A 19,048-nucleotide genomic window follows, 5' to 3' on the forward strand; every position below is an offset into this window, starting at 1 on the left:
AAGGCTAATAAAAAGGAAGTTTAACACTTCAGCTTTTTTTCAGGAGTTTAACATTTTGGCTTTACCCCAAAGGTAGAGTTCAGAATATAGTATAGCACTTCAATGTCCTCTTCCCCTCAAGAATGATAGAATAGACACCCACCTACAACTGTGCCCAAGATGAGTTTTACCACCAGTAGAAGGGGAGAAGGAGAGATGGGCAAATTTAAACTTGCACTTGCACATATAGATCATTCAATCCCAAACACACATGCAAAAAGGCTTTTTTACTAATGCGAAACCTATCATGCATGACAGAATACCAAGATGGTCCATGATGCAATCCTTTATGAACAACTATGAAATTGCAAACATAGATTTTAAGTTTTCAAGTCACTTGAATTGCGGTGAAGCAAGAAAAAGCAGAGAAATTCAAAAGAGCAACATGTTTTTTTAAAAGCTATAAAACATAAATTATCTGTTACAGATTAATTTTTTAAACATTAACTAGGGCAGTGGAATAATTAATAAGTCCAATGGTCTATATACTATTTTCTAATTAAGAATTCTACATCCTTGCAAGGAAAACTCTGTTAATAGCAGACCAAGTAACAAACCCTAAACTCTGTATTTCTGTTAAAAAAAAAAAAAAAAAAAGCATATGATATTCTCCAAACACTCAAAATAGTTCTGATGAGACTGGAATAGCTTTGGTTTTAAGTTCACACTGGGATGCACAGAAGGCAGTGCAGATGGATAGCCAACGAGGTTTTGAACAGTTATCAATATAAATATTCTTGAGCAACAAAGAAGTATAGAAGATATGAACCTTATTCTCACATCTGAAGTTAATATAGAACAAATTTTCCTTCTTAGGTAATGGACTCTCATTTTAGTCCTTAAGAAGTAAATTTCTCATGCAAAACACAAGTAAATTCAGAGTTAAATGAATTAGCACTGTATTCAAATGTAAGAGGCATTTAAAAAACGCCAAAGTTTGCACAGCAAAAGCTCAAAGCACATAAGAAAGTACTCTAAGCAAAATGTGACTTTAAGAAAACAGTAAAGTATTAGAATATTAAAATTAAATCAAGATAAAGTCAGAAGTACACATATGGCCTCAGATAAAACTATAAAATAGGTAAACTTTGTGTTATAGTCCACAGGGACGATTTCAGAATAAATTTAATGGGATAACAAAAAGTCCGTTTCTCTTTAGTTCCTGCACTCTATTATTAATACATTAGTATTTCAGAGTGATAACTAGTAACCAAATTGAGAGAGATCTCCAAATATTATACAGTATGAAAGTTATCAAAATAAATAATGTTATATCAGGTTGGAGACAAGGGACAGGGGATGGAAAACAGGAGGCAGGGTGGGAATTATTTCTGTAAGATACTCCATTCACATCCCCCAGACCAGAGAAGGTGGAAAGCATCCTGATTATTTTTAAGAAGCTGTAAGTATGATTTTCATATCAAAATCTGAGGGCAAAAAATGAAATCTAAAAAACAAACCATTCTAACTTACACCTATAGATGCAAAAGTCTTAAATAAAACCCTAGCAAACTAATGTAAAGTATTTGTTTAAAGAATAACACAATACACTAAGTCAAGTTTATCCCAGGCATGTAACATGGTGTAATATTTTAAAATATGTTAATGACATCAACAGGCAAAAAGTCTAAGATCATCTCAAAATCACTTAATAAAATAAAATACAGTCTTGTTTAAAAATGGTAAAATAACTGGGAGGAAGATTTTTTTTTTTTAATTGAAGTATAGTTGATTTACAATGTTGTGCTATTTTCTGGTATATAGCAAAGTGATTCAGTTATACATACATATATACACATATATATATATATTTTTTCATACTCTTTTCCACCATGGTTTATTATAGGATATTGAATACAGTTCCCTGTGCTATACAGTAGGACTTTGTTGCTTATCTATTTTATTTATAGTGGTTTGTATCTGTTAATCCCAAACTCCTAATTTATCCCTCCCCCATCCCCTTTCCCCTTTGGTAACTATAAGTTTGTTTTCTATGTCTGTGGGTCTGTTTCAGTTTTGTAAATAAGTTCATTTGCATCATATTTTAGCTTCCATATAAAAGTGATATTATATGGTATTTGTCTTTCTCTGTCTGACTTACTTCACTTAGTATGATAATCTCTAGGTCCATCCATGTTGCTGCAAATGGCATTATTTCATTCTTTTTCATGGCTGAGTAATATACCATTGTATTTATACATATACCACCTCTTCTTTATCAATTCCTGTCAATGGACGTTTAGGTTGATTCCATGTCTTAGCTATTGTAAGCAGTGCTGCAATGAACATCAGGGTGCATGCAGCCTTTCAAATTATGGTTTTCTCCAGGTGTATGCCCAGGAGTGGGATTCCTGGATCATATGGCAGCTCTATTTTTAGTTTTTTAAGGAGTCTCCATACTGTTTTCCATAGCAGCTGCACCAATTTACATTCCCATCAACAGTGTAGGAGGGTTCCCTTTTCTCTACACCCTCTCCAGCATTTATTACTTGTAGACTTTCTGATGGTGGCCATTCTGACCAGTGTGAGGTGGCAGGTACCTCACTGTGGTTTTGATCTGCATTTCTCTAATAATTAGTGATATGGGTACCTTTTCAAGTGCCTGTTGGCCATCTGTATGAGAAGATCTTTATTTTTAATATTGATTTTAATAGTGACTTATAAACCTACAATCACTATTTTTTAAAAATGAGAATAAAACAAGCATGCCAACTATCAATATTATTTTATAATATTGTTCTGGAAACTGTGACAAAGGCAGTAAGAAATAAAAGTTAATAAATGACCATTAAATCCTTCAAGTTAGGTGTTGGCTAGGTATAAGAGAAACACACTAAAATCAACAGCTTTCCTCTATATCAGGAATAACAAGTTTTATTTATTAACAGAATATCCACTTCACCAGGGCAACAAAAGGCTCAAATACCTAGGAAAATCTCAATAAATAGTTAGTTCCATGTGTATACACACATATATAAAACAGATTAAAAACTTGACTAAGATGTATAACAGAAGACTTAAACAAACAGAGAAACATACCATGGTCCTGAGTGAGAAATCAACTTTATTAATCCACTATTATCTATACACTTACCCAATTTTAATCAAAATCATAATAGGATATTCTTGAAACTTAACATAGTAAACCAAACTTCATGTGAAGGAATAAACTGATAAAAACAGCCAATTCCCCCTCCACCCCCCACTGCTACTGTCACGACTTTAATTCAGACTCTCATCACTTGTCCCCTAGATTATTGGACACACCTCTTCACTGAACTTCCTGCCCAGTGTGAAGGTGAAAGTTTTGAACTTAAAATTTGAACTCTACGGCTTCCCTGGTGGCACAGTGGTTGGGAGTCCGCCTGCCGATGCAGGGGACGCGGGTTCGTGCCCCGGTCCAGGAAGATCCCACATGCCGCGGAGCGGCTGGGCCCGTGAGCAATGGCCGCTGAGCCTGCGCGTCCAGAGCCTGTGCTCCGCAACGGGAGAGGCCACAGCAGTGAGAGGCCCGCGTACCGCAAAAAAAAAAAAAAAAAAAAATTCAACTCTTTAGCACACAAGGCCTTTCACTGCTTCTGCCCACCTTCTCTGGCCTCTCATCTCATCCTCCTCCCTCCCTTCATTCCAGTCTTGTATCAGCTCCTAGAAGTGAACCAACAAGCAGTCTGGCCGTAGTACCTTAGCACCCATCATCCTCTTTCTGAAAAGCCCATCCTCCTATTCTTTTTCTTCAAATTCAGCTGAAGTGCTACTTCCTCTAGAAAGCCTTTCATGCCATCCTCTAGTCATATTTCTAGCCCCTACCCTGGATTTTCATAGAATCTTGGGGCATTGAGCTATGAAGGCCTGTATCATACTGTTCTGTAACCACTAATATAATTGTGTTCCCTCCTACTAGAATACAAGTAGCAGGTAAAACAACTGGGGAGGTTTAAGAAGTAAAGGGAGTGATGGAGAAGAGAATGAGAAAACCTAACAGCATTTCATTGGAAACCGAGGAAAAGAAGGCATCTAAGTAGAAAGAAGACTTCAACTTTGAGATAATAAAGATTGCCAAAATGTCTGTTCTAGAGCTAAAGAATGCCATTTAGAAATTTAGAATAAGCAAAAGAACCCTACTTATCTACAACTTCAATTAGTCAAAGTACCAAGCCCTAAAGAAGGAAAGATAAAAGAATAGTTTTTGCCCTTTCTTCTACTACTTTCTTCTACTCTAAGAGTAGGGAGAAGGTCTCTACTCTTCTCCCAGGGATGGAAAGAGTCTAGTCCTGGTTATTGAGAAAAAAGATACATTAAGAGTAACAAAGAGGGCTTCGCTGGTGGTGCAGTGGTTGAGAGTCCACCTGCCGATGCTGGGGACACAGGTTCGTGCCCTGGTCCGGGAGGATCCCACATGCCGCGGACCGGCTAGGCCCGTGGGCCATGGCCGCTGAGCCTGCGCGTCCAGAGCCTGCGCGTCCGGAGCCTGTGCTCTGCGACGGGAGAGGCCCGCATACTGCAAAAAAAAAAAAGAGTAACAGAGAAAAAAAAGAAAAGCGTGTTTGCCAACTCAGAGTCTGGAGTCTGAGATATTAATGGCTTAAAAGGAACAAGAACTTCAGGCAAAAAAAAAAAAAAGAGTAGTAAGAACCCTATATAGTCCCCATGCCCTGCTCCCCATGCTCTGCTTAAGGGATGGAGGAAGGCACAGGAACAAACTTCACCTATTCTCACCTGCCAAGTACTTAACTCTAGAAAGACAATAGACAGAACACTGGCAGAAAGAAAAATAGACCTTAAAAATGCCAAGGCTGGAGGAATTACTTTGGGAAATTATTTTGTGATCCCACAAAAGGTAACATGGGTGCCTAATGGGCAAGAGACTAACAATTCTGCTCAGGGAGCACATATCATTTACTCTGGCATCTACCAGGAACCCATTCTACCGGCCTAGACAAGGTGCAGCTTACGGAAACTTAGTTTTAGACATTCTCTTCACAATTATAGTCAAGTTGGGAGCAGAAGGAAGCAATTCCTATTTTCAGCTCATCAGCCCCTTTTATCAAGAGAGGAAAAAATATACCGTCTTTTTATGCATTCGAACACTTACTAATTCACTCTACAAATAAATGTGGGTACAGACTACGTTAGGCACTCGGCAGGGCCTGGGAGAGCAGGCACGATCCCTGGTACCTAGAGCATACTACCTAATGAGAAGATAGTAAAAGGCAGGTGTACTACCACCTCTGGTCTATGACTGGGAGGAAGCGTCACATACAGACAAAGGATTCGGGAAAGCCAGCCAGAAAGAAATGATACCTAAGATGAAACCCAAAGAATGAGAAACTGACCACCAAAAACGAATACTCCAGACAAAGGGAAAGCATATTTAAAGGTTAGGAAGCAAAACAGCTTGGCACATTTTAAGGAAATAAAAATTTAGAAATGCTAGTGCAAAAAAAAGGCTGAAGGAGAAGGGGGACAAGAGGAACTGTGGAGAGACGGGTCTGGAAGGATGAGGAGAGCCAGACCATCTGGGGCCCTACAAACCATGTTCTAAAGTCTGACTTTTATTTTAAAAACATTAAGAGGTGCCAGTGAAGGGTTTTAAGCAAGTAAGTCATTTGACCAGAATTGCATATTTTTAAAGTTCTTGGGCTGCTTTATGAAAAGTAATCCGAAAAGGAAACCAGTTAGTAAATGGCAAAGCCAATCGCGTCAACAACAACTACCACAAAATAAAACAGAAAGCAGAAAACACAGAAAATACTTAAGTATAATGACCAGTAGTCCACAAAATAAGGATGTTTAGAAACAGCTCCCAACCTGTTATACCCTAGATTAAATCGACTCTTGCATTTGCCCTATAGTTGCCTTACTATCCTCTATCCAACATCATTCCCAACTTCTGTCACCAAATAAACCTTCCTTCCCTACTATCCTAATTATATCAACCAGCTCTCTGGAATGCAGTAGCCACTTGGCATATGTGACTATTTAAATTAATTAAAATACATTTTAAAATTTATTTCCTCAGTAGCAATAGCCACATTTCAAGTGTTGAATAGTAACAGATGTCTAGTAGCTACTGAGTGCCCAGCACAGATACGGAGCATTTTCATGAGTGCAAGAAAGATCTACTGGACAGTGCTGGGCTATCGATGTACCTAAAACTGCCACTTCACTATGTAAGCCTATTGAGAACAACACAGCTGTCTGAGAAGGACCCGCTCACTGTCTCAGGCCCTCACCTTGTGTATTAACGGGCTTCACGATGTAGTGAAGAATCATGGTGCACACACCATAAGACAGGCCCTGTGTTTTGGCTCATTAATCCTCACTATGCTCTAAGGAAACAGAAAAGCAGCCGGCATCACCCATGTTTTATAGGTGAGGACACCAAGGCACAGAAACTAACCTGCCTGAGGCTATAAAGTCAATAATGGAGTCACAAATAAAAGCTGGAATCCCTAATGTCCTGACTAGTCCTCCATTCATTAGAGTAGTCATGGCTGATTTAAGAACCCATGAATAGAAACTATTCTGTTTCACCTGACCCAAGCAACCACTTGCTCTATCAAATGGATTGCTATGCCCACAGGAGGGTCATATCTGTTAGATATGTATATATATGTATATACACACACACACACATACATGAATACATACTGTGTATGTGTGTGTATGTAAAAAAACAGAAAAATTGAAAAATATAAGATATGTATTCCCTGAGCTTGTCCTATCTTATTACATGTGATGGGAAATAAAGGATATCAAAAACACCTACAGGGGCTTCCCTGGTGGCGCAGTGGTTGAGAGTCTGCCTGCCAATGCAGGGGACATGGGTTCATGCCCCGGTCCGGGAAGATCCCACATGCCGCAAAGCGGCTGGGCCCATGAGCCATGGCCGCTGGGTCTGCACGTCCGGAGCCTGTGTTCCGCAACGGGAGAGGCCACACAGTGAGAGGCCCATGTACCGAAAAAAAAAACACTTATCAAAACTAACAGCACCAAGGTATGGTATATTCCTGTGTTATTAACTTGTTTTTCAATTACATTATATGATTACCTATAAAAAAAATTACAACCTAGAAGCTCTGCATTTTGTAATCCTTATTTGCCTCTGTAACCAGCGTTAAGTCCTGACTTTTGTGTGCTCCTTCCAAACCTGTAGAAGTAATGCTGGCACAGAGAGGCAATTCTTGCATTTTCATTTCAACTACCTCATTAACTGAAAAGAGTAAAATAATATATAGGGAGACATGAACCAAGTTAGAGATTAAAGATATAAAATCCACATACAGCATTTGCTTGTGACACTCTTGAAAACAGCAATTTTAAAATGCAGCCGCCAGCATTCACTAATGTGTCTCTCTGCCCTAACACTGCAAAACAATTTACCCAGAGCTCATTTGAATGATGTAAAAAAATCTAAGAAATAATTTGACTGCACATGCCTAACATCTGAATTCTTACATATTTTAACTGTGGTTACACTAAATATGCGAGGAAAAAAAAAGGAGAAAAGGAATAGAATATTTAAAACAATTCTAAAGTATTGGGAAGCATACAAAGTAGTTATATGCTTCTAATTCTTGCCTTATTAATAAGTATGAATCACTTTATATAATATAAAAACGAAGTGAATTTTGCCAGAAAGTCAAAGCTTCCAAAGTTAACTTGACAACTGTTTCTGAATTAAAAGAGCAAATCTCCCTCAAATATGTAAGTATCATAAAGGAAAAGGGCATGAATGCTGATTTTAAATCCAGAATATAATGGCCACATCTAAATTTAGTTGTGAAAGAAAACAGAGCCATCAACTTGGGTAGTAAAGTCTCTGTTTCATCACAGACCTTGATTCAAGAATAAGTCAGAGAAAAAAACAGTTTTTAAGTTGAACTACTTACACCGCGCTCCTGGAGGCTCCATAGGAGAGTAACAGCTTGACTATATCCACGTGCCCATTCTTGGCTGCGTCGTGAAGAGGTGAGTCATTCTGATACCCAGTGGTGTTCACCAACGCCTTGTGCTGGAGCAGCAATTCCACCACCTTCAGGTGCCCATGATTGCAGGCTTCGTGCTAATTAAAGAAAAAGAAGAGTGATGAGGAAGAGCAATGAACAGCATCATAACAAAACCACACTTCAGAAAAATAAATGTGAACCTCAATCAGTAAATTGGTTCTTACCTAAATACTCATACTAAACCATAAGTTGTTGACAGAGTAAAAGCCACTATTAAAAGTCTTTATGGTAAGATGCATGGCGATCAAGATTTATGCAATTCATGGAAAAAGATTTTTTTCATTTGAGCCTTGGGTCAAGCTCTCTTAATTTGGAAGAAAATATAGCTTTGGGCCAATTATGGCTCCTAAATTGTTCTACAGTAAGAAATCTAAAACAAGAAAAAAAAAAAACACAGAAAATATTTAACAACCAGATCATGCATAAAATCTGAAATCCTCCAAGGCTGAAGAGAACTCACCAAATCAGGCGCTTAGCCATAAGCTAAGCGGTGCACCTGCATGTATACATAACCACCCAACAAAGTGAATATCCTAGAATGAGTATTTATAAGAAAAGCCTCTCCAACTGCTGAAGCTACAGATACTGTATGGCTGGTGCCAATGATAACAGAAAAAACACAGAGTAGGCACTCAAAAAGAGCTTACTGAATGAATGTTCAAAGATGCTTTACACGCACATCTTTCCTTATGTTTAACGATCTGCTAAAAATGCCACTATGCTGTAGTATTCTAATAAACCTCTGGCATGCCATACTTTTTAAGTACATACATTGAAATCTTAATAGGCGATACACCACATTAAATGTCTGTAGGTCTATTTCTAGGAGAAAGGGATCCAAATAAGGCATTAGGTCCTCTAAATCACTCACCAACTTCTACTACAGTTTGCCTGAGTGGCTTAAAAGAAAAATTAACCATTCTTTGAAAAGGTTTGCCAGGCTGTGGAGTCCAAACAACAAAGTGACTCTGATCCAGAATAAACACTCCTAGCTTAAAAAATTGGCAAGAAGTCATTATATACAACTTTAAAACCCTATGTGCACCTATTCTAATGAGACTCTCAATTTCTGTGAATTTACAGTTCACAGAATAAGGGCATCCACCTCATCTCTTAACACTTCTATGGCTGCATTCAAGCCACATGTTACTGTCCTAATATAATTAGCCGATATAGCACTTGTTCCCATGTATTTGTACCATTCTTTTCCCAGACTATCCTTCACATTTTTTTTTTTAGTAATAATAAGCAAAGACTTTAAAAAATGTTTAACATGAGCAAAGATTTCTACTGCCTCTGTGTGTCATACCCTAGATAGGGTATAAGTGAGACTAAGACAGATCCTCGATAAGAATCACTGCCTTGTGATACATTGCTACACCCAGTTCCTCCGACCTCTCTTTGTTCCAAGAAATGTGGTTCCAATGACATGCAATGCTGCAGAATGGAGCCGGATGTCAGCTGTAGCAGTTACCTCTCCATAAATGAGCTAAATTCAGCAATATGGTGTAACTGGATTCTTAAATCTAAACGTAGTCAGTCAAAAGGTAGCCAATTTTTTGCCCGTCACAACAGAAAAGCTAGATAAAACATAATCATTTACTCTTATTTGTTGAAAATATAAGTTCTTCAGATTAAAAAGAGATTGTATATGTGGTAGAGGATGATATATAGGTGACTATATAACTATAAACTATAATAACTATAAAACATAAACAGAATGATAATAAAAAAACAAACAACTAGAAACTACCAATGGTGTCCATCCAGCATGGTCTTTAACATTCGGGTCACTTCCGTTTTGTAAGAGGTATTCAACAGAAGGTATGTCGCCCTAGAAGAAAAATGAAAAGGTAGAAAGAAATTAAAAATCATCAAGGACAGAAAAAAAATATTAAGATTTAAGATTTTACCTTCTTCAAGATAAAATTTAAATCTTTTCTTTTCTGTGCCTATTGCTCGTGAGTCAATAAATGGTAAGCTATGTATGCATGGATTGTTCCGAGGTACCAACTCATCAAAGCCATGTGGTCCATCACTGAATACAGAGTACAAAATCTCTGCTATTAACAACCTGTATCAAAATTCATTTCAAAATACCAAGGACACTAGCCAAAGATCACCTGATCAAAATGAAGTTTTTAAAGTCACCATTTCGTTTGTGAAAAACATCCTTTCTGAGCACACATGAAAATGGTTTCTGATTTCTGTTTAAAACAAAATTAAAGCCAAGAGGGCTGCTCAGTGAAACCAATGTTAGAAAGCCAAAAACTGCTGTCTTATTGGCAGTTAATCCACTTATCCTCGAAATATTTAGTTTATATTTACCTTATTTGCTCAAAGATATTTTTTAGGCAAAAGCAAAGCTTATTTTCTCCAAAATAACTGACAGCTTACTCTGAAAAAGGCTGAATAAATAAAAGTCACATATGACAAAAGTTATACACGCCAATGTTGTGTGTTGAGAAGAGCTTCTTTAGGGAGAAGGACATCTCCTCTCTCCTACCACTCCCAGCCCCAGCACTCTTCTGAAATGAGTTTTTCTCTATTGGTTTGAAAATGTAGAAGTCACTAAGTCCCCTAAATACAGTAACATTTGCTTTTATTGGATTGTTTCGGACTACCTCTCAAATACAGCAAATCTTAAGATGGTAGCTTACTCAGTTTTCTAAAAAAAACAAACCTGCATACAACATATATTTTTAAGATCCTAAATTAGCAAAATGACCTTAAATATTAAATGGGCCTAAAAAAACAAGTATTCTGTATGTTTCAAATCAATTGCCCCACTTCCAATAAAAAAAAATATGTCCCATAGTTCCTTAGGGGTACAAATTCTACACCTCTAGCACAAGTTAACATACACTTAGCACCTTTTGCACTATATTCAAGTCAGTTCCAAATGAGCTCAGGAAAATCTGTCAAGATACAAATTTGGTTTTTTTTAAACGAACCCATGAATATTGGGGCAGATGAACTGCCAGAACCACACGCATTCCTGACCTTCAAAATGAAAGTATCCACAAAAAAATATATGTAAACCTTCTCAAAAATGTCCTCTGTCTAATTCTACATGGCAATCACAAAAACATATTAACCTAAAGAAGCCTGTAAAATAATATAAACACAACTGTGGAATGGAAGAGTCCCATAGACAATTAGTGACAATTTAGAAGCTAAAAGCAGAATCTCTTTTCAGGTTGCTAGCCAGTGGTACTTTTCTTTCATGTCACCTCTTCATATTATCAAAGGTGTCTTCTGTTAACATTTTACCCCTATACTTCCCTGAAATGTATAGCTGATTTGCAAATTGCTTGCTTATACCCGATCTGCTTTTTCCTCCCTAGTATTTAAAAGCTCGTCATATTTTCTCCTTCTACTTTATGTAAATTTAATGTCATGCACATAAATAAAATTATGATAATTAGATAGGGTCCACAGTAACTGCGTAAGCTTGAACCAATACAAAGTTTCCAGGAAACAAATTAACTTCCGCTTCTGATTTCTTTAAATTACTTTCTTCTCAAACAGAATATTTTCTGAGTAATAAGCATGCACTTTTAGGCTTCTCACAACTTAAAAGAATAATTGAGATTCTCTTAAAACCACAGGGGGGGAAACCATCTAAGAAAAAAGTATTTACCAAAGCTTATAAAAAATCTTAAACAGACTTGGTGTTTTCAAATAAAACCTTAAAGGCTGAAAACAAGGGAACATGAGTGTCATATTGAATTTTCTTATTGCTAACCTTTCATTCATAGGAAATATTCTTCATACATGCATATGGCAGTAGTATAAGTTAACTTTCCAAAAACAAATACACACACACACACAAATAAAACTTTTTCCTTATAAAGGTTAGCTCTTCTAAAATACTATTAAGAATAAATATTTTTATAAAAATAGTACAGGACATTACAATTAAGTACAATAATGATGACTTAGCCAAATGGTTAAGCTTTTCCACATAAATGAACTAACCAGGTACCTAAAATTTCTCCTTTTAGCAACTAGGTGTTGTTAAAAAAAAAAAAAAAAAGTTTAGTCATCTGGAATGGAGCTCTAAAGTTTATTAAACATTTTCTGGGTGTCTTAGTTATTTACTGAATAAAATAATTTCACAGATGACTCGGACAACCTAGCCATCGTGACAGTAAGTTACTGGTATTACAAAGATGGTGTGTGACAAAGGGAAAAATGGAGACTGACTCCAAGAGGTGCTCTAGAAATTGAAATCTTGAAAATATCACAGATGCCAGTTTGCTTTTGAGTCCTTTGTTATTGTCTGAGGAAGCCAGTATGGAGGATAAGTAATAACATGATTTTACACACAATATAACATGACTGTCTTAAGGTATAATGAATGGTTACAAAGTCAAACCCTAAAGGAGATGCCTCACAAGGGATTTTCTCTCTACCTAAGAAATCCTCATCACCTTTGTTATGTTAGGCATACCATCCCTTGTAAGTTGCCTTCAAAATATTATCTATTATGTCTGCACCTTAAATACATCATGGCATGTCAACTTCAAGCCACTCTTCTATTTCTAATACATTCACTGCCATGGCATGAATTATGAGTAATCATTACCATTTGAAGAATCTGTGCTACAGAACTTTGGGGCAGTTTATTCCAGCATCAACAAATTCTAAAGCAAAGGTGAAAAAACAGAATAACAAATCAAATTTTTCTCTCTGTATAAGGAAATGTCAAATACTAAGATTTTTCTTATTAAATCAGAAGAATAAACAATGAGTGTTTATCTTAGTTTCTAGTAGGCATAATGCTTCCTCATAAAATCTCTTGTTTATAACATAATGTTCTCAAAATCACTTTAGCCATAGGTGACATAGATATTCAAGTACAAACATGGGGACATGAAGAGAGCACAGTGAATCTCAACTTTTGTTCTGGTTGAATAAGGATACTCACAACATCCCAGACACAGTATTAATAAATATTCCCCTTGAAATTCCATAGTGTAAGAAAATAAATGTATAAAGAAAGAATTCAAGAATAATCCTGTCTAAGGTATGCATGCAAATGGCACTGAATGTCCAAAAACTAGCTGGCTGGCCTATAAGCCCATGATCCTGAGGAGAAAAGGATCTGAGAACTGAGAACATAAACATTATCTGCTGATGATATAGTAACTGTCTACATTCAGGCAGCCTGAATATTTAGGCAGTCTGGATATTTAATAAGAGACTTCTACTGCCAAGTACGGAGCGTTTCAAGATAAATAAGGTTAACAGATGCTTTACATTAACCCAAAAGTCCCACTTCTAGGAACTTATCCTAAGGATATACCTGCTCACATATGAAACAAAGATTGCCCACTGCAGCACAGTTTATAAAAGCAGAACAATGGAAACACAGGCATCCATCAGTAAGGAACCAGTAAAATAATAAAAATTCATGGAACGCTACTCTACAATAGAATGTACAGAAAAGTGTGTACTAATATGGAAAGCATTTACTTATATTTGTATAAAGAAATTCACAAGAAAGGGCTTGTCAGCAAGAGGGTGGCTGAGGACAGAAATGGGAGTGAGGCTTTCCACTGTAAATACTTTTATTCTTATTTTTGAAGCATGAAGTTATTACTCACATTTTGAAATTACATTTTAAATGGGCAATAAACTCCACATAACCACAAAGTCAAATTGAGGAGTCATATAATAAACAGAAAGCTAAAAACATATAAATGCAAACAAAACAATGTCACCACAGAGGAAAAACCAACTCTGGGAATTCTGTAAAAGACTGATTCAGAAGGCAGGCTATAACCTAGATTTTGAACGTTAGATACAAAGGATCATGAGGGAAAAGGGAAAGATTCAGAGGAAAGGATATAAGCGGCAGAAAAAAGAACATGTGCCAAGTATTCGTAGCATTAAAGTTCAGTGTCAGGACTTCCGGGAAGATGGCGGAAGAGTAAGACGCGGAGATCACCTTCCTCTCCACAGATACACCAGAAATACATCTACGCGTGGAACAACTCCTACGGAGCACCTACTGAACGCTGGCAGAAGACCTCAGACCTCCCAAAAGGCAAGGAACCCCCCACGTACCTGGTTAGGGCAAAAGAAAAAACTAAACAGAGACAAAAGGATAGGGACGGGTCCTGCAGCAGCGGGAGAGAGCTGTGAAGGAGGAAAAGTGTCCACACACTAGGAAGCCCCTTCGCGGGTGGAGACTTCGGGAGGCGGAGTGGGGGAGCTTGGGAGCCGCGGAGGAGAGCACAGCAACAGGGGTGCGGAGGGCAAAGCGCACAGATTCCAGCGCAGAGGATCGGGCCGACCGGAACTCACCAGCCGAGAGGCTTGTCTGCTCGCCCGCCAGGGCGGGCGGGACTGGGAGCTGAGGCTCCGGCTTTTGTCGGAGCGCCGGGAGAGGACTGGGGTTGGCGGCGTGAACACAGCCTGCGGGGCGTTAGTGCACCGCGGCTGGCCGGGAGAGAGTCCGGGGAGAAGTCTGGACCTGCCGAAGAGGCAAGAGACTTTTACGTCCCTCTTTGTTTCCTGGTGCACGAGGAGAGGAGATTAAGAACGCTGCTTGAGAGAGCTCCAGGGACGGGCGCGAGCCATGGCTAAAAGTGCGGAGCCCAGAGAAGGACATGGGACGCTAAGGCCGCTGCTGCCGCCGCCAGGAGGCCTGTGTGCGAGCACAGGTCACTAGCCACATGCCCTTCCGGGGAGCCTGTGCAGCCCGCCACTGCCAGGGTCCCGGGATCCAGGGACAGCTCCCCCGGGAGCGCACGGTGCGCCTCAGGCTGCAGCGTCACGCCGGCCTCTGCCGCTGCAGGCCCACCCCGCACTCAGTGACGCTCCCTACCCGCCGGCCTGGGTGAGCCAGAGCCTCCGAATCAGCGGCTCCTGTAACCCCGTCCTGTCTGAGCAAAGAACAGACGCCCTCCGGCGACCTACACGCACAGGCGGGGCCAAATCCAAAGCTGAGCCCCTGGGAACTGTGAGAACAAAGAAGAGAAAGGGAAATCTCTCCCAGCAGCCTCAGAAGCAGCGGATTAAAGCTCCACAATCAACTTGATATACCCTGCATCTGTGGAATACCTGAATAGACAATGAATCATCCCAAATTAAGGAGCCCTGTGGATAAAAGGCTCTTGGGGCTGCAGCCAGGAGTCAGTGCTGTGCCTCTGAGGTGGGAGAGCCAACTTCAGGACACTGGTCCACAAGAGGCCTCCCAGCTGCACATAATATCAAACAGCAAAAATCTCCGAGAGATCTCCATCTCAACGCCAGCACCCAGCTTCACTCAACGACCAGCAAGCTACAGTGCTGGACATCCTATGCCAAACAACTAGCAAGACAGGAACACAACCCCACCCATTAGCAGAGAGGCTGCCCAAAATCATAATAAGTCTACAGACACCCCAAAACACACCACCAGACGTGGACCTGCCCACCAGAAAGACAAGATCCAGCCTCATACACCAGAACACAGGCACTAGTACCCTCCACCAGGAAGCCTACACAACCCACTGAACCAACCTTAGCCACTGGGGACAGACACAAAAAACAACAGGAACTACGAACCTTCAGCCTGCAAAAAAGGAGACCCCAAACACAGTAAGATAAGCAAAATGAAAAGACAGAAAAACACACAGCAGATGAAGGAGCAAGATAAAAACCCACCAGACCTAACAAATGAAGAGGAAATAGGCAGTCTACCTGAAAAAGAATTCAGAATAATGATAGTAAGGTTGATCCGAAATCTTGGAGATAGAATGGACAATAGAATGGACAAATTGCAAGAATCAGTTAACAAGGACCTAGAAGAACTAAAGAGGAAACAAGCAACGATGAACAGCACAATAAATGAAATTAAAAGTACTCTAGATGGGATCAATAGCAGAATAACTGAGGCAGAAGAACGGATAAGTGACCTGGAAGATAAAATAGTGGAAATAACTACTGCAGAGCAGAATAAAGAAAAAAGAATGAAAAGAACTGAGGACATCTCAGAGACCTCTGGGACAACATTAAACGCACCAACATTCGAATTATAGGGGTTCCAGAAGAAGAAGAGAAAAAGAAAGGGACTGAGAAAATATTTGAAGAGATTATAGTTGAAAACTTCCCTATTATGGGAAAGGAAATAGTTAATCAAGTCCAGGAAGCACAGAGAGTCCCATACAGGATAAATCCAAGGAGAAATACGCCAAGACACATATTAATCAAACTGTCAAAAATTAAATACAAAGAAAACATATTAAAAGCAGCAAGGGAAAAACAACAAATAACACACAAGGGAATCCCCATAAGGTTAACAGCTGATCTTTCAGCAGAAACTCTGCAAGCCAGAAGGGAGTGGCAGGACATATTGAAAGTGTTGAAGGAGAAAAACCTGCAACCAAGATTACTCTACCCAGCAAGGATCTCATTCAGATTTGATGGAGAAATTAAAACCTTTACAGACAAGCAAAAGCTGAGAGAGTTCAGCACCACCAAACCAGCTCTACAACAACTGCTAAAGGAACTTCTCTAGGCAAGAAACACAAGAGAAGGAAAAGACCTACAATAACGAACCCAAAACAATTAAGAAAATGGGAATAGGAACACACATATCTATAATTACCTTAAATGTAAATGGACTAAATGCTCCCACCAAAAGACACAGATTGGCTGAATGGATACAAAAACAAGACCCATATATTTGCTGTCTACAAGAGACCCACTTCAGACCTAGAGACACATACAGACTGAAAGTAAGGGGTTGGAAAAAGGTATTTCATGCAAATGGAAACCAAAAGAAAGCTGGAGTAGCAATTCTCATATCAGACAAAATAGACTTTAAAACAAAGACTATTAGAAGAGACAAAGAAGGACACTACATAATGATCAAGGGATCGATCCAAGAGGAAGATATAACAATTATAAATAATTATGCACCCAACATAGGTGCACCTCAATACATAAGGCAAATACTGACAACCATAAAAGGGGAAATCGACAGTAACACATTCATAGTAGGGGACTTTAACACCCCACTTTCACCAATGGACAGATCATCCAAAATGAAAATAAATAAGGAAGCACAAGCTTTAAATGATACGTTAAACAAGATGGACTTAATTGATATTTATAGGACATTCCATCCAAAAACAACAGAATACACATTTTTCTCTACTGCTCATGGAACATTCTCCAGGATAGATCATATCTTGGGTCACAAATCAAGCCTTGGTAAAGTTAAGAAAATTGAAATTGTATCAAGTATCTTTTCTGACCACAACGCCATGAGACTAGATATCAATTACAGGAAAAGATCTGTAAAAAATACAAACACATGGAGGCTAAACAATACACTACTTAATAATGAAGTGATCACTGAAGAAATCAAAGAGGAAATCAAAAAATACCTAGAAACAAATGACAATGGAGACACAACGACCCAAAACCTGTGGGATGCAGCAAAAGCAGTTCTAAGGGGGAAGTTTATAGCAATACAAGCCCACCTTAAGAAGCAGGAAACATCTCGAATAAACAACCTAACCTTGCACCTCAAGCAATTAGAGAAAGAAGAACAAAAAAACCCCAAAGCTAGCAGAAGGAAAGAAATCATAAAAATCAGATCAGAAATAAATGAAAAAGAAATGAAGGAAACAATAGCAAAGATCAATAAAACTAAAAGCTGGTTCTTTGAGAAGATAAACAAAATAGATAAACCACTAGCCAGACTCATCAAGAAAAAAAGGGAGAAGACTCAAATCAATAGAATTAGAAATGAAAAAGGAGAGGTAACAACTGACACTGCAGAAATAAAAGAGATCATAAGAGATTACTACAAGCAACTCTATGCCAATAAAATGGACAATCTGGAAGAAATGGACAAATTCTTAGAAATGCACAACCTGCCAAGACTGAATCAGGAAGAAATAGAAAATATGAACAGACCAATCACAAGCACTGAAATTGAAACTGTGATTAAAAATCTTCCAACAAAGAAAAGCCCAGGACCAGATGGCTTCACAGGCGAATTCTATCAAACATTTAGAGAAGAGCTAACACCTGTCCTTCTCAAACTCTTCCAAAATATAGCAGAGGGAGGAACACTCCCAAACTCCTTCTACGAGGCCACCATCACCTTGATACCAAAACCAGACAAGGATGTCACAAAGAAAGAAAACTACAGGCCAATATCACTGATGAACATAGATGCAAAAATCCTCAACAAAATACTAGCAAACAGAATCCAACAGCACATTAAAAGGATCATACACCATGATCAAGTGGGGTTTATTCCAGGAATGCAAGGATTCTTCAATATACGCAAATCTATCAAAGTGATAAACCATATTAACAAATTGAAGGAGAAAAACCATATGATCATCTCAATAGATGCAGAGAAAGCTTTTGACAAAATTCAACACCCATTTATGATAAAAACCCTGCAGAAAGTAGGCATAGAGGGAACTTTCCTCAACATAATAAAGGCCATATATGACAAGCCCACAGCAAACATCATCCTCAATGGTGAAAAACTGAAAGCATTTCCACTAAGATCAGGAACAAGACAAGGTTGCCCACTCTCACCACTCTTATTCAACAGAGTTTTGGAAGTTTTAGCCACAGCAATCAGAGAAGAAAAGGAAATAAAAGGAATCCAAATCGGAAAAGAAGAAGTAAAGCTGTCCCTGTTTGCAGATGACATGATCCTATACATAGAGAACCCTAAAGATGCTACCAGAAAACTACTAGAGCTAATCAATGAATTTGGTAAAGTGGCAGGATACAAAATTAATGCACAGAAATCTCTGGCATTCCTATATACTAATGATGAAAAATCTGAAAGTGAAATTAAGAAAACACTCCCATTTACCATTGCAACAAAAAGAATAAAATATCTAGGAATAAACCTACCTAAGGAGACAAAAGATCTGTATGCAGAAAATTATAAGACACTGATGAAAGAAATTAAAGATGATACAAATAGATGGAGAGATATACCATGTTCTTGGATTGGAAGAATCAAC

General features: G+C 38.6%; 1 protein-coding gene across 2 annotated transcripts in view; it reads right to left on the bottom strand.

Annotated features, from left to right (window-relative positions):
* The window catches only part of BARD1 (BRCA1 associated RING domain 1), an 84,371-nt gene that overhangs the window by 29,337 nt on the left and 35,986 nt on the right, over nucleotides 1-19,048 (bottom strand). For both annotated transcript variants that reach the window (XM_004262755.3, XM_033428153.2), the window contains exons 5-6: nucleotides 9,802-9,882; nucleotides 7,932-8,104 (exon numbers count right to left, since the gene is read on the bottom strand). In XM_004262755.3, coding sequence (XP_004262803.1) covers nucleotides 7,932-8,104; nucleotides 9,802-9,882 — 254 coding nt within the window. The remainder of the gene's footprint in view (nucleotides 1-7,931; nucleotides 8,105-9,801; nucleotides 9,883-19,048) is intronic.

The sequence above is a fragment of the Orcinus orca genome, chromosome 7 (genome assembly GCF_937001465.1).
Source record: "Orcinus orca chromosome 7, mOrcOrc1.1, whole genome shotgun sequence".
In the NCBI taxonomy this organism is placed as follows: Eukaryota; Metazoa; Chordata; class Mammalia; order Artiodactyla; family Delphinidae; genus Orcinus; species Orcinus orca.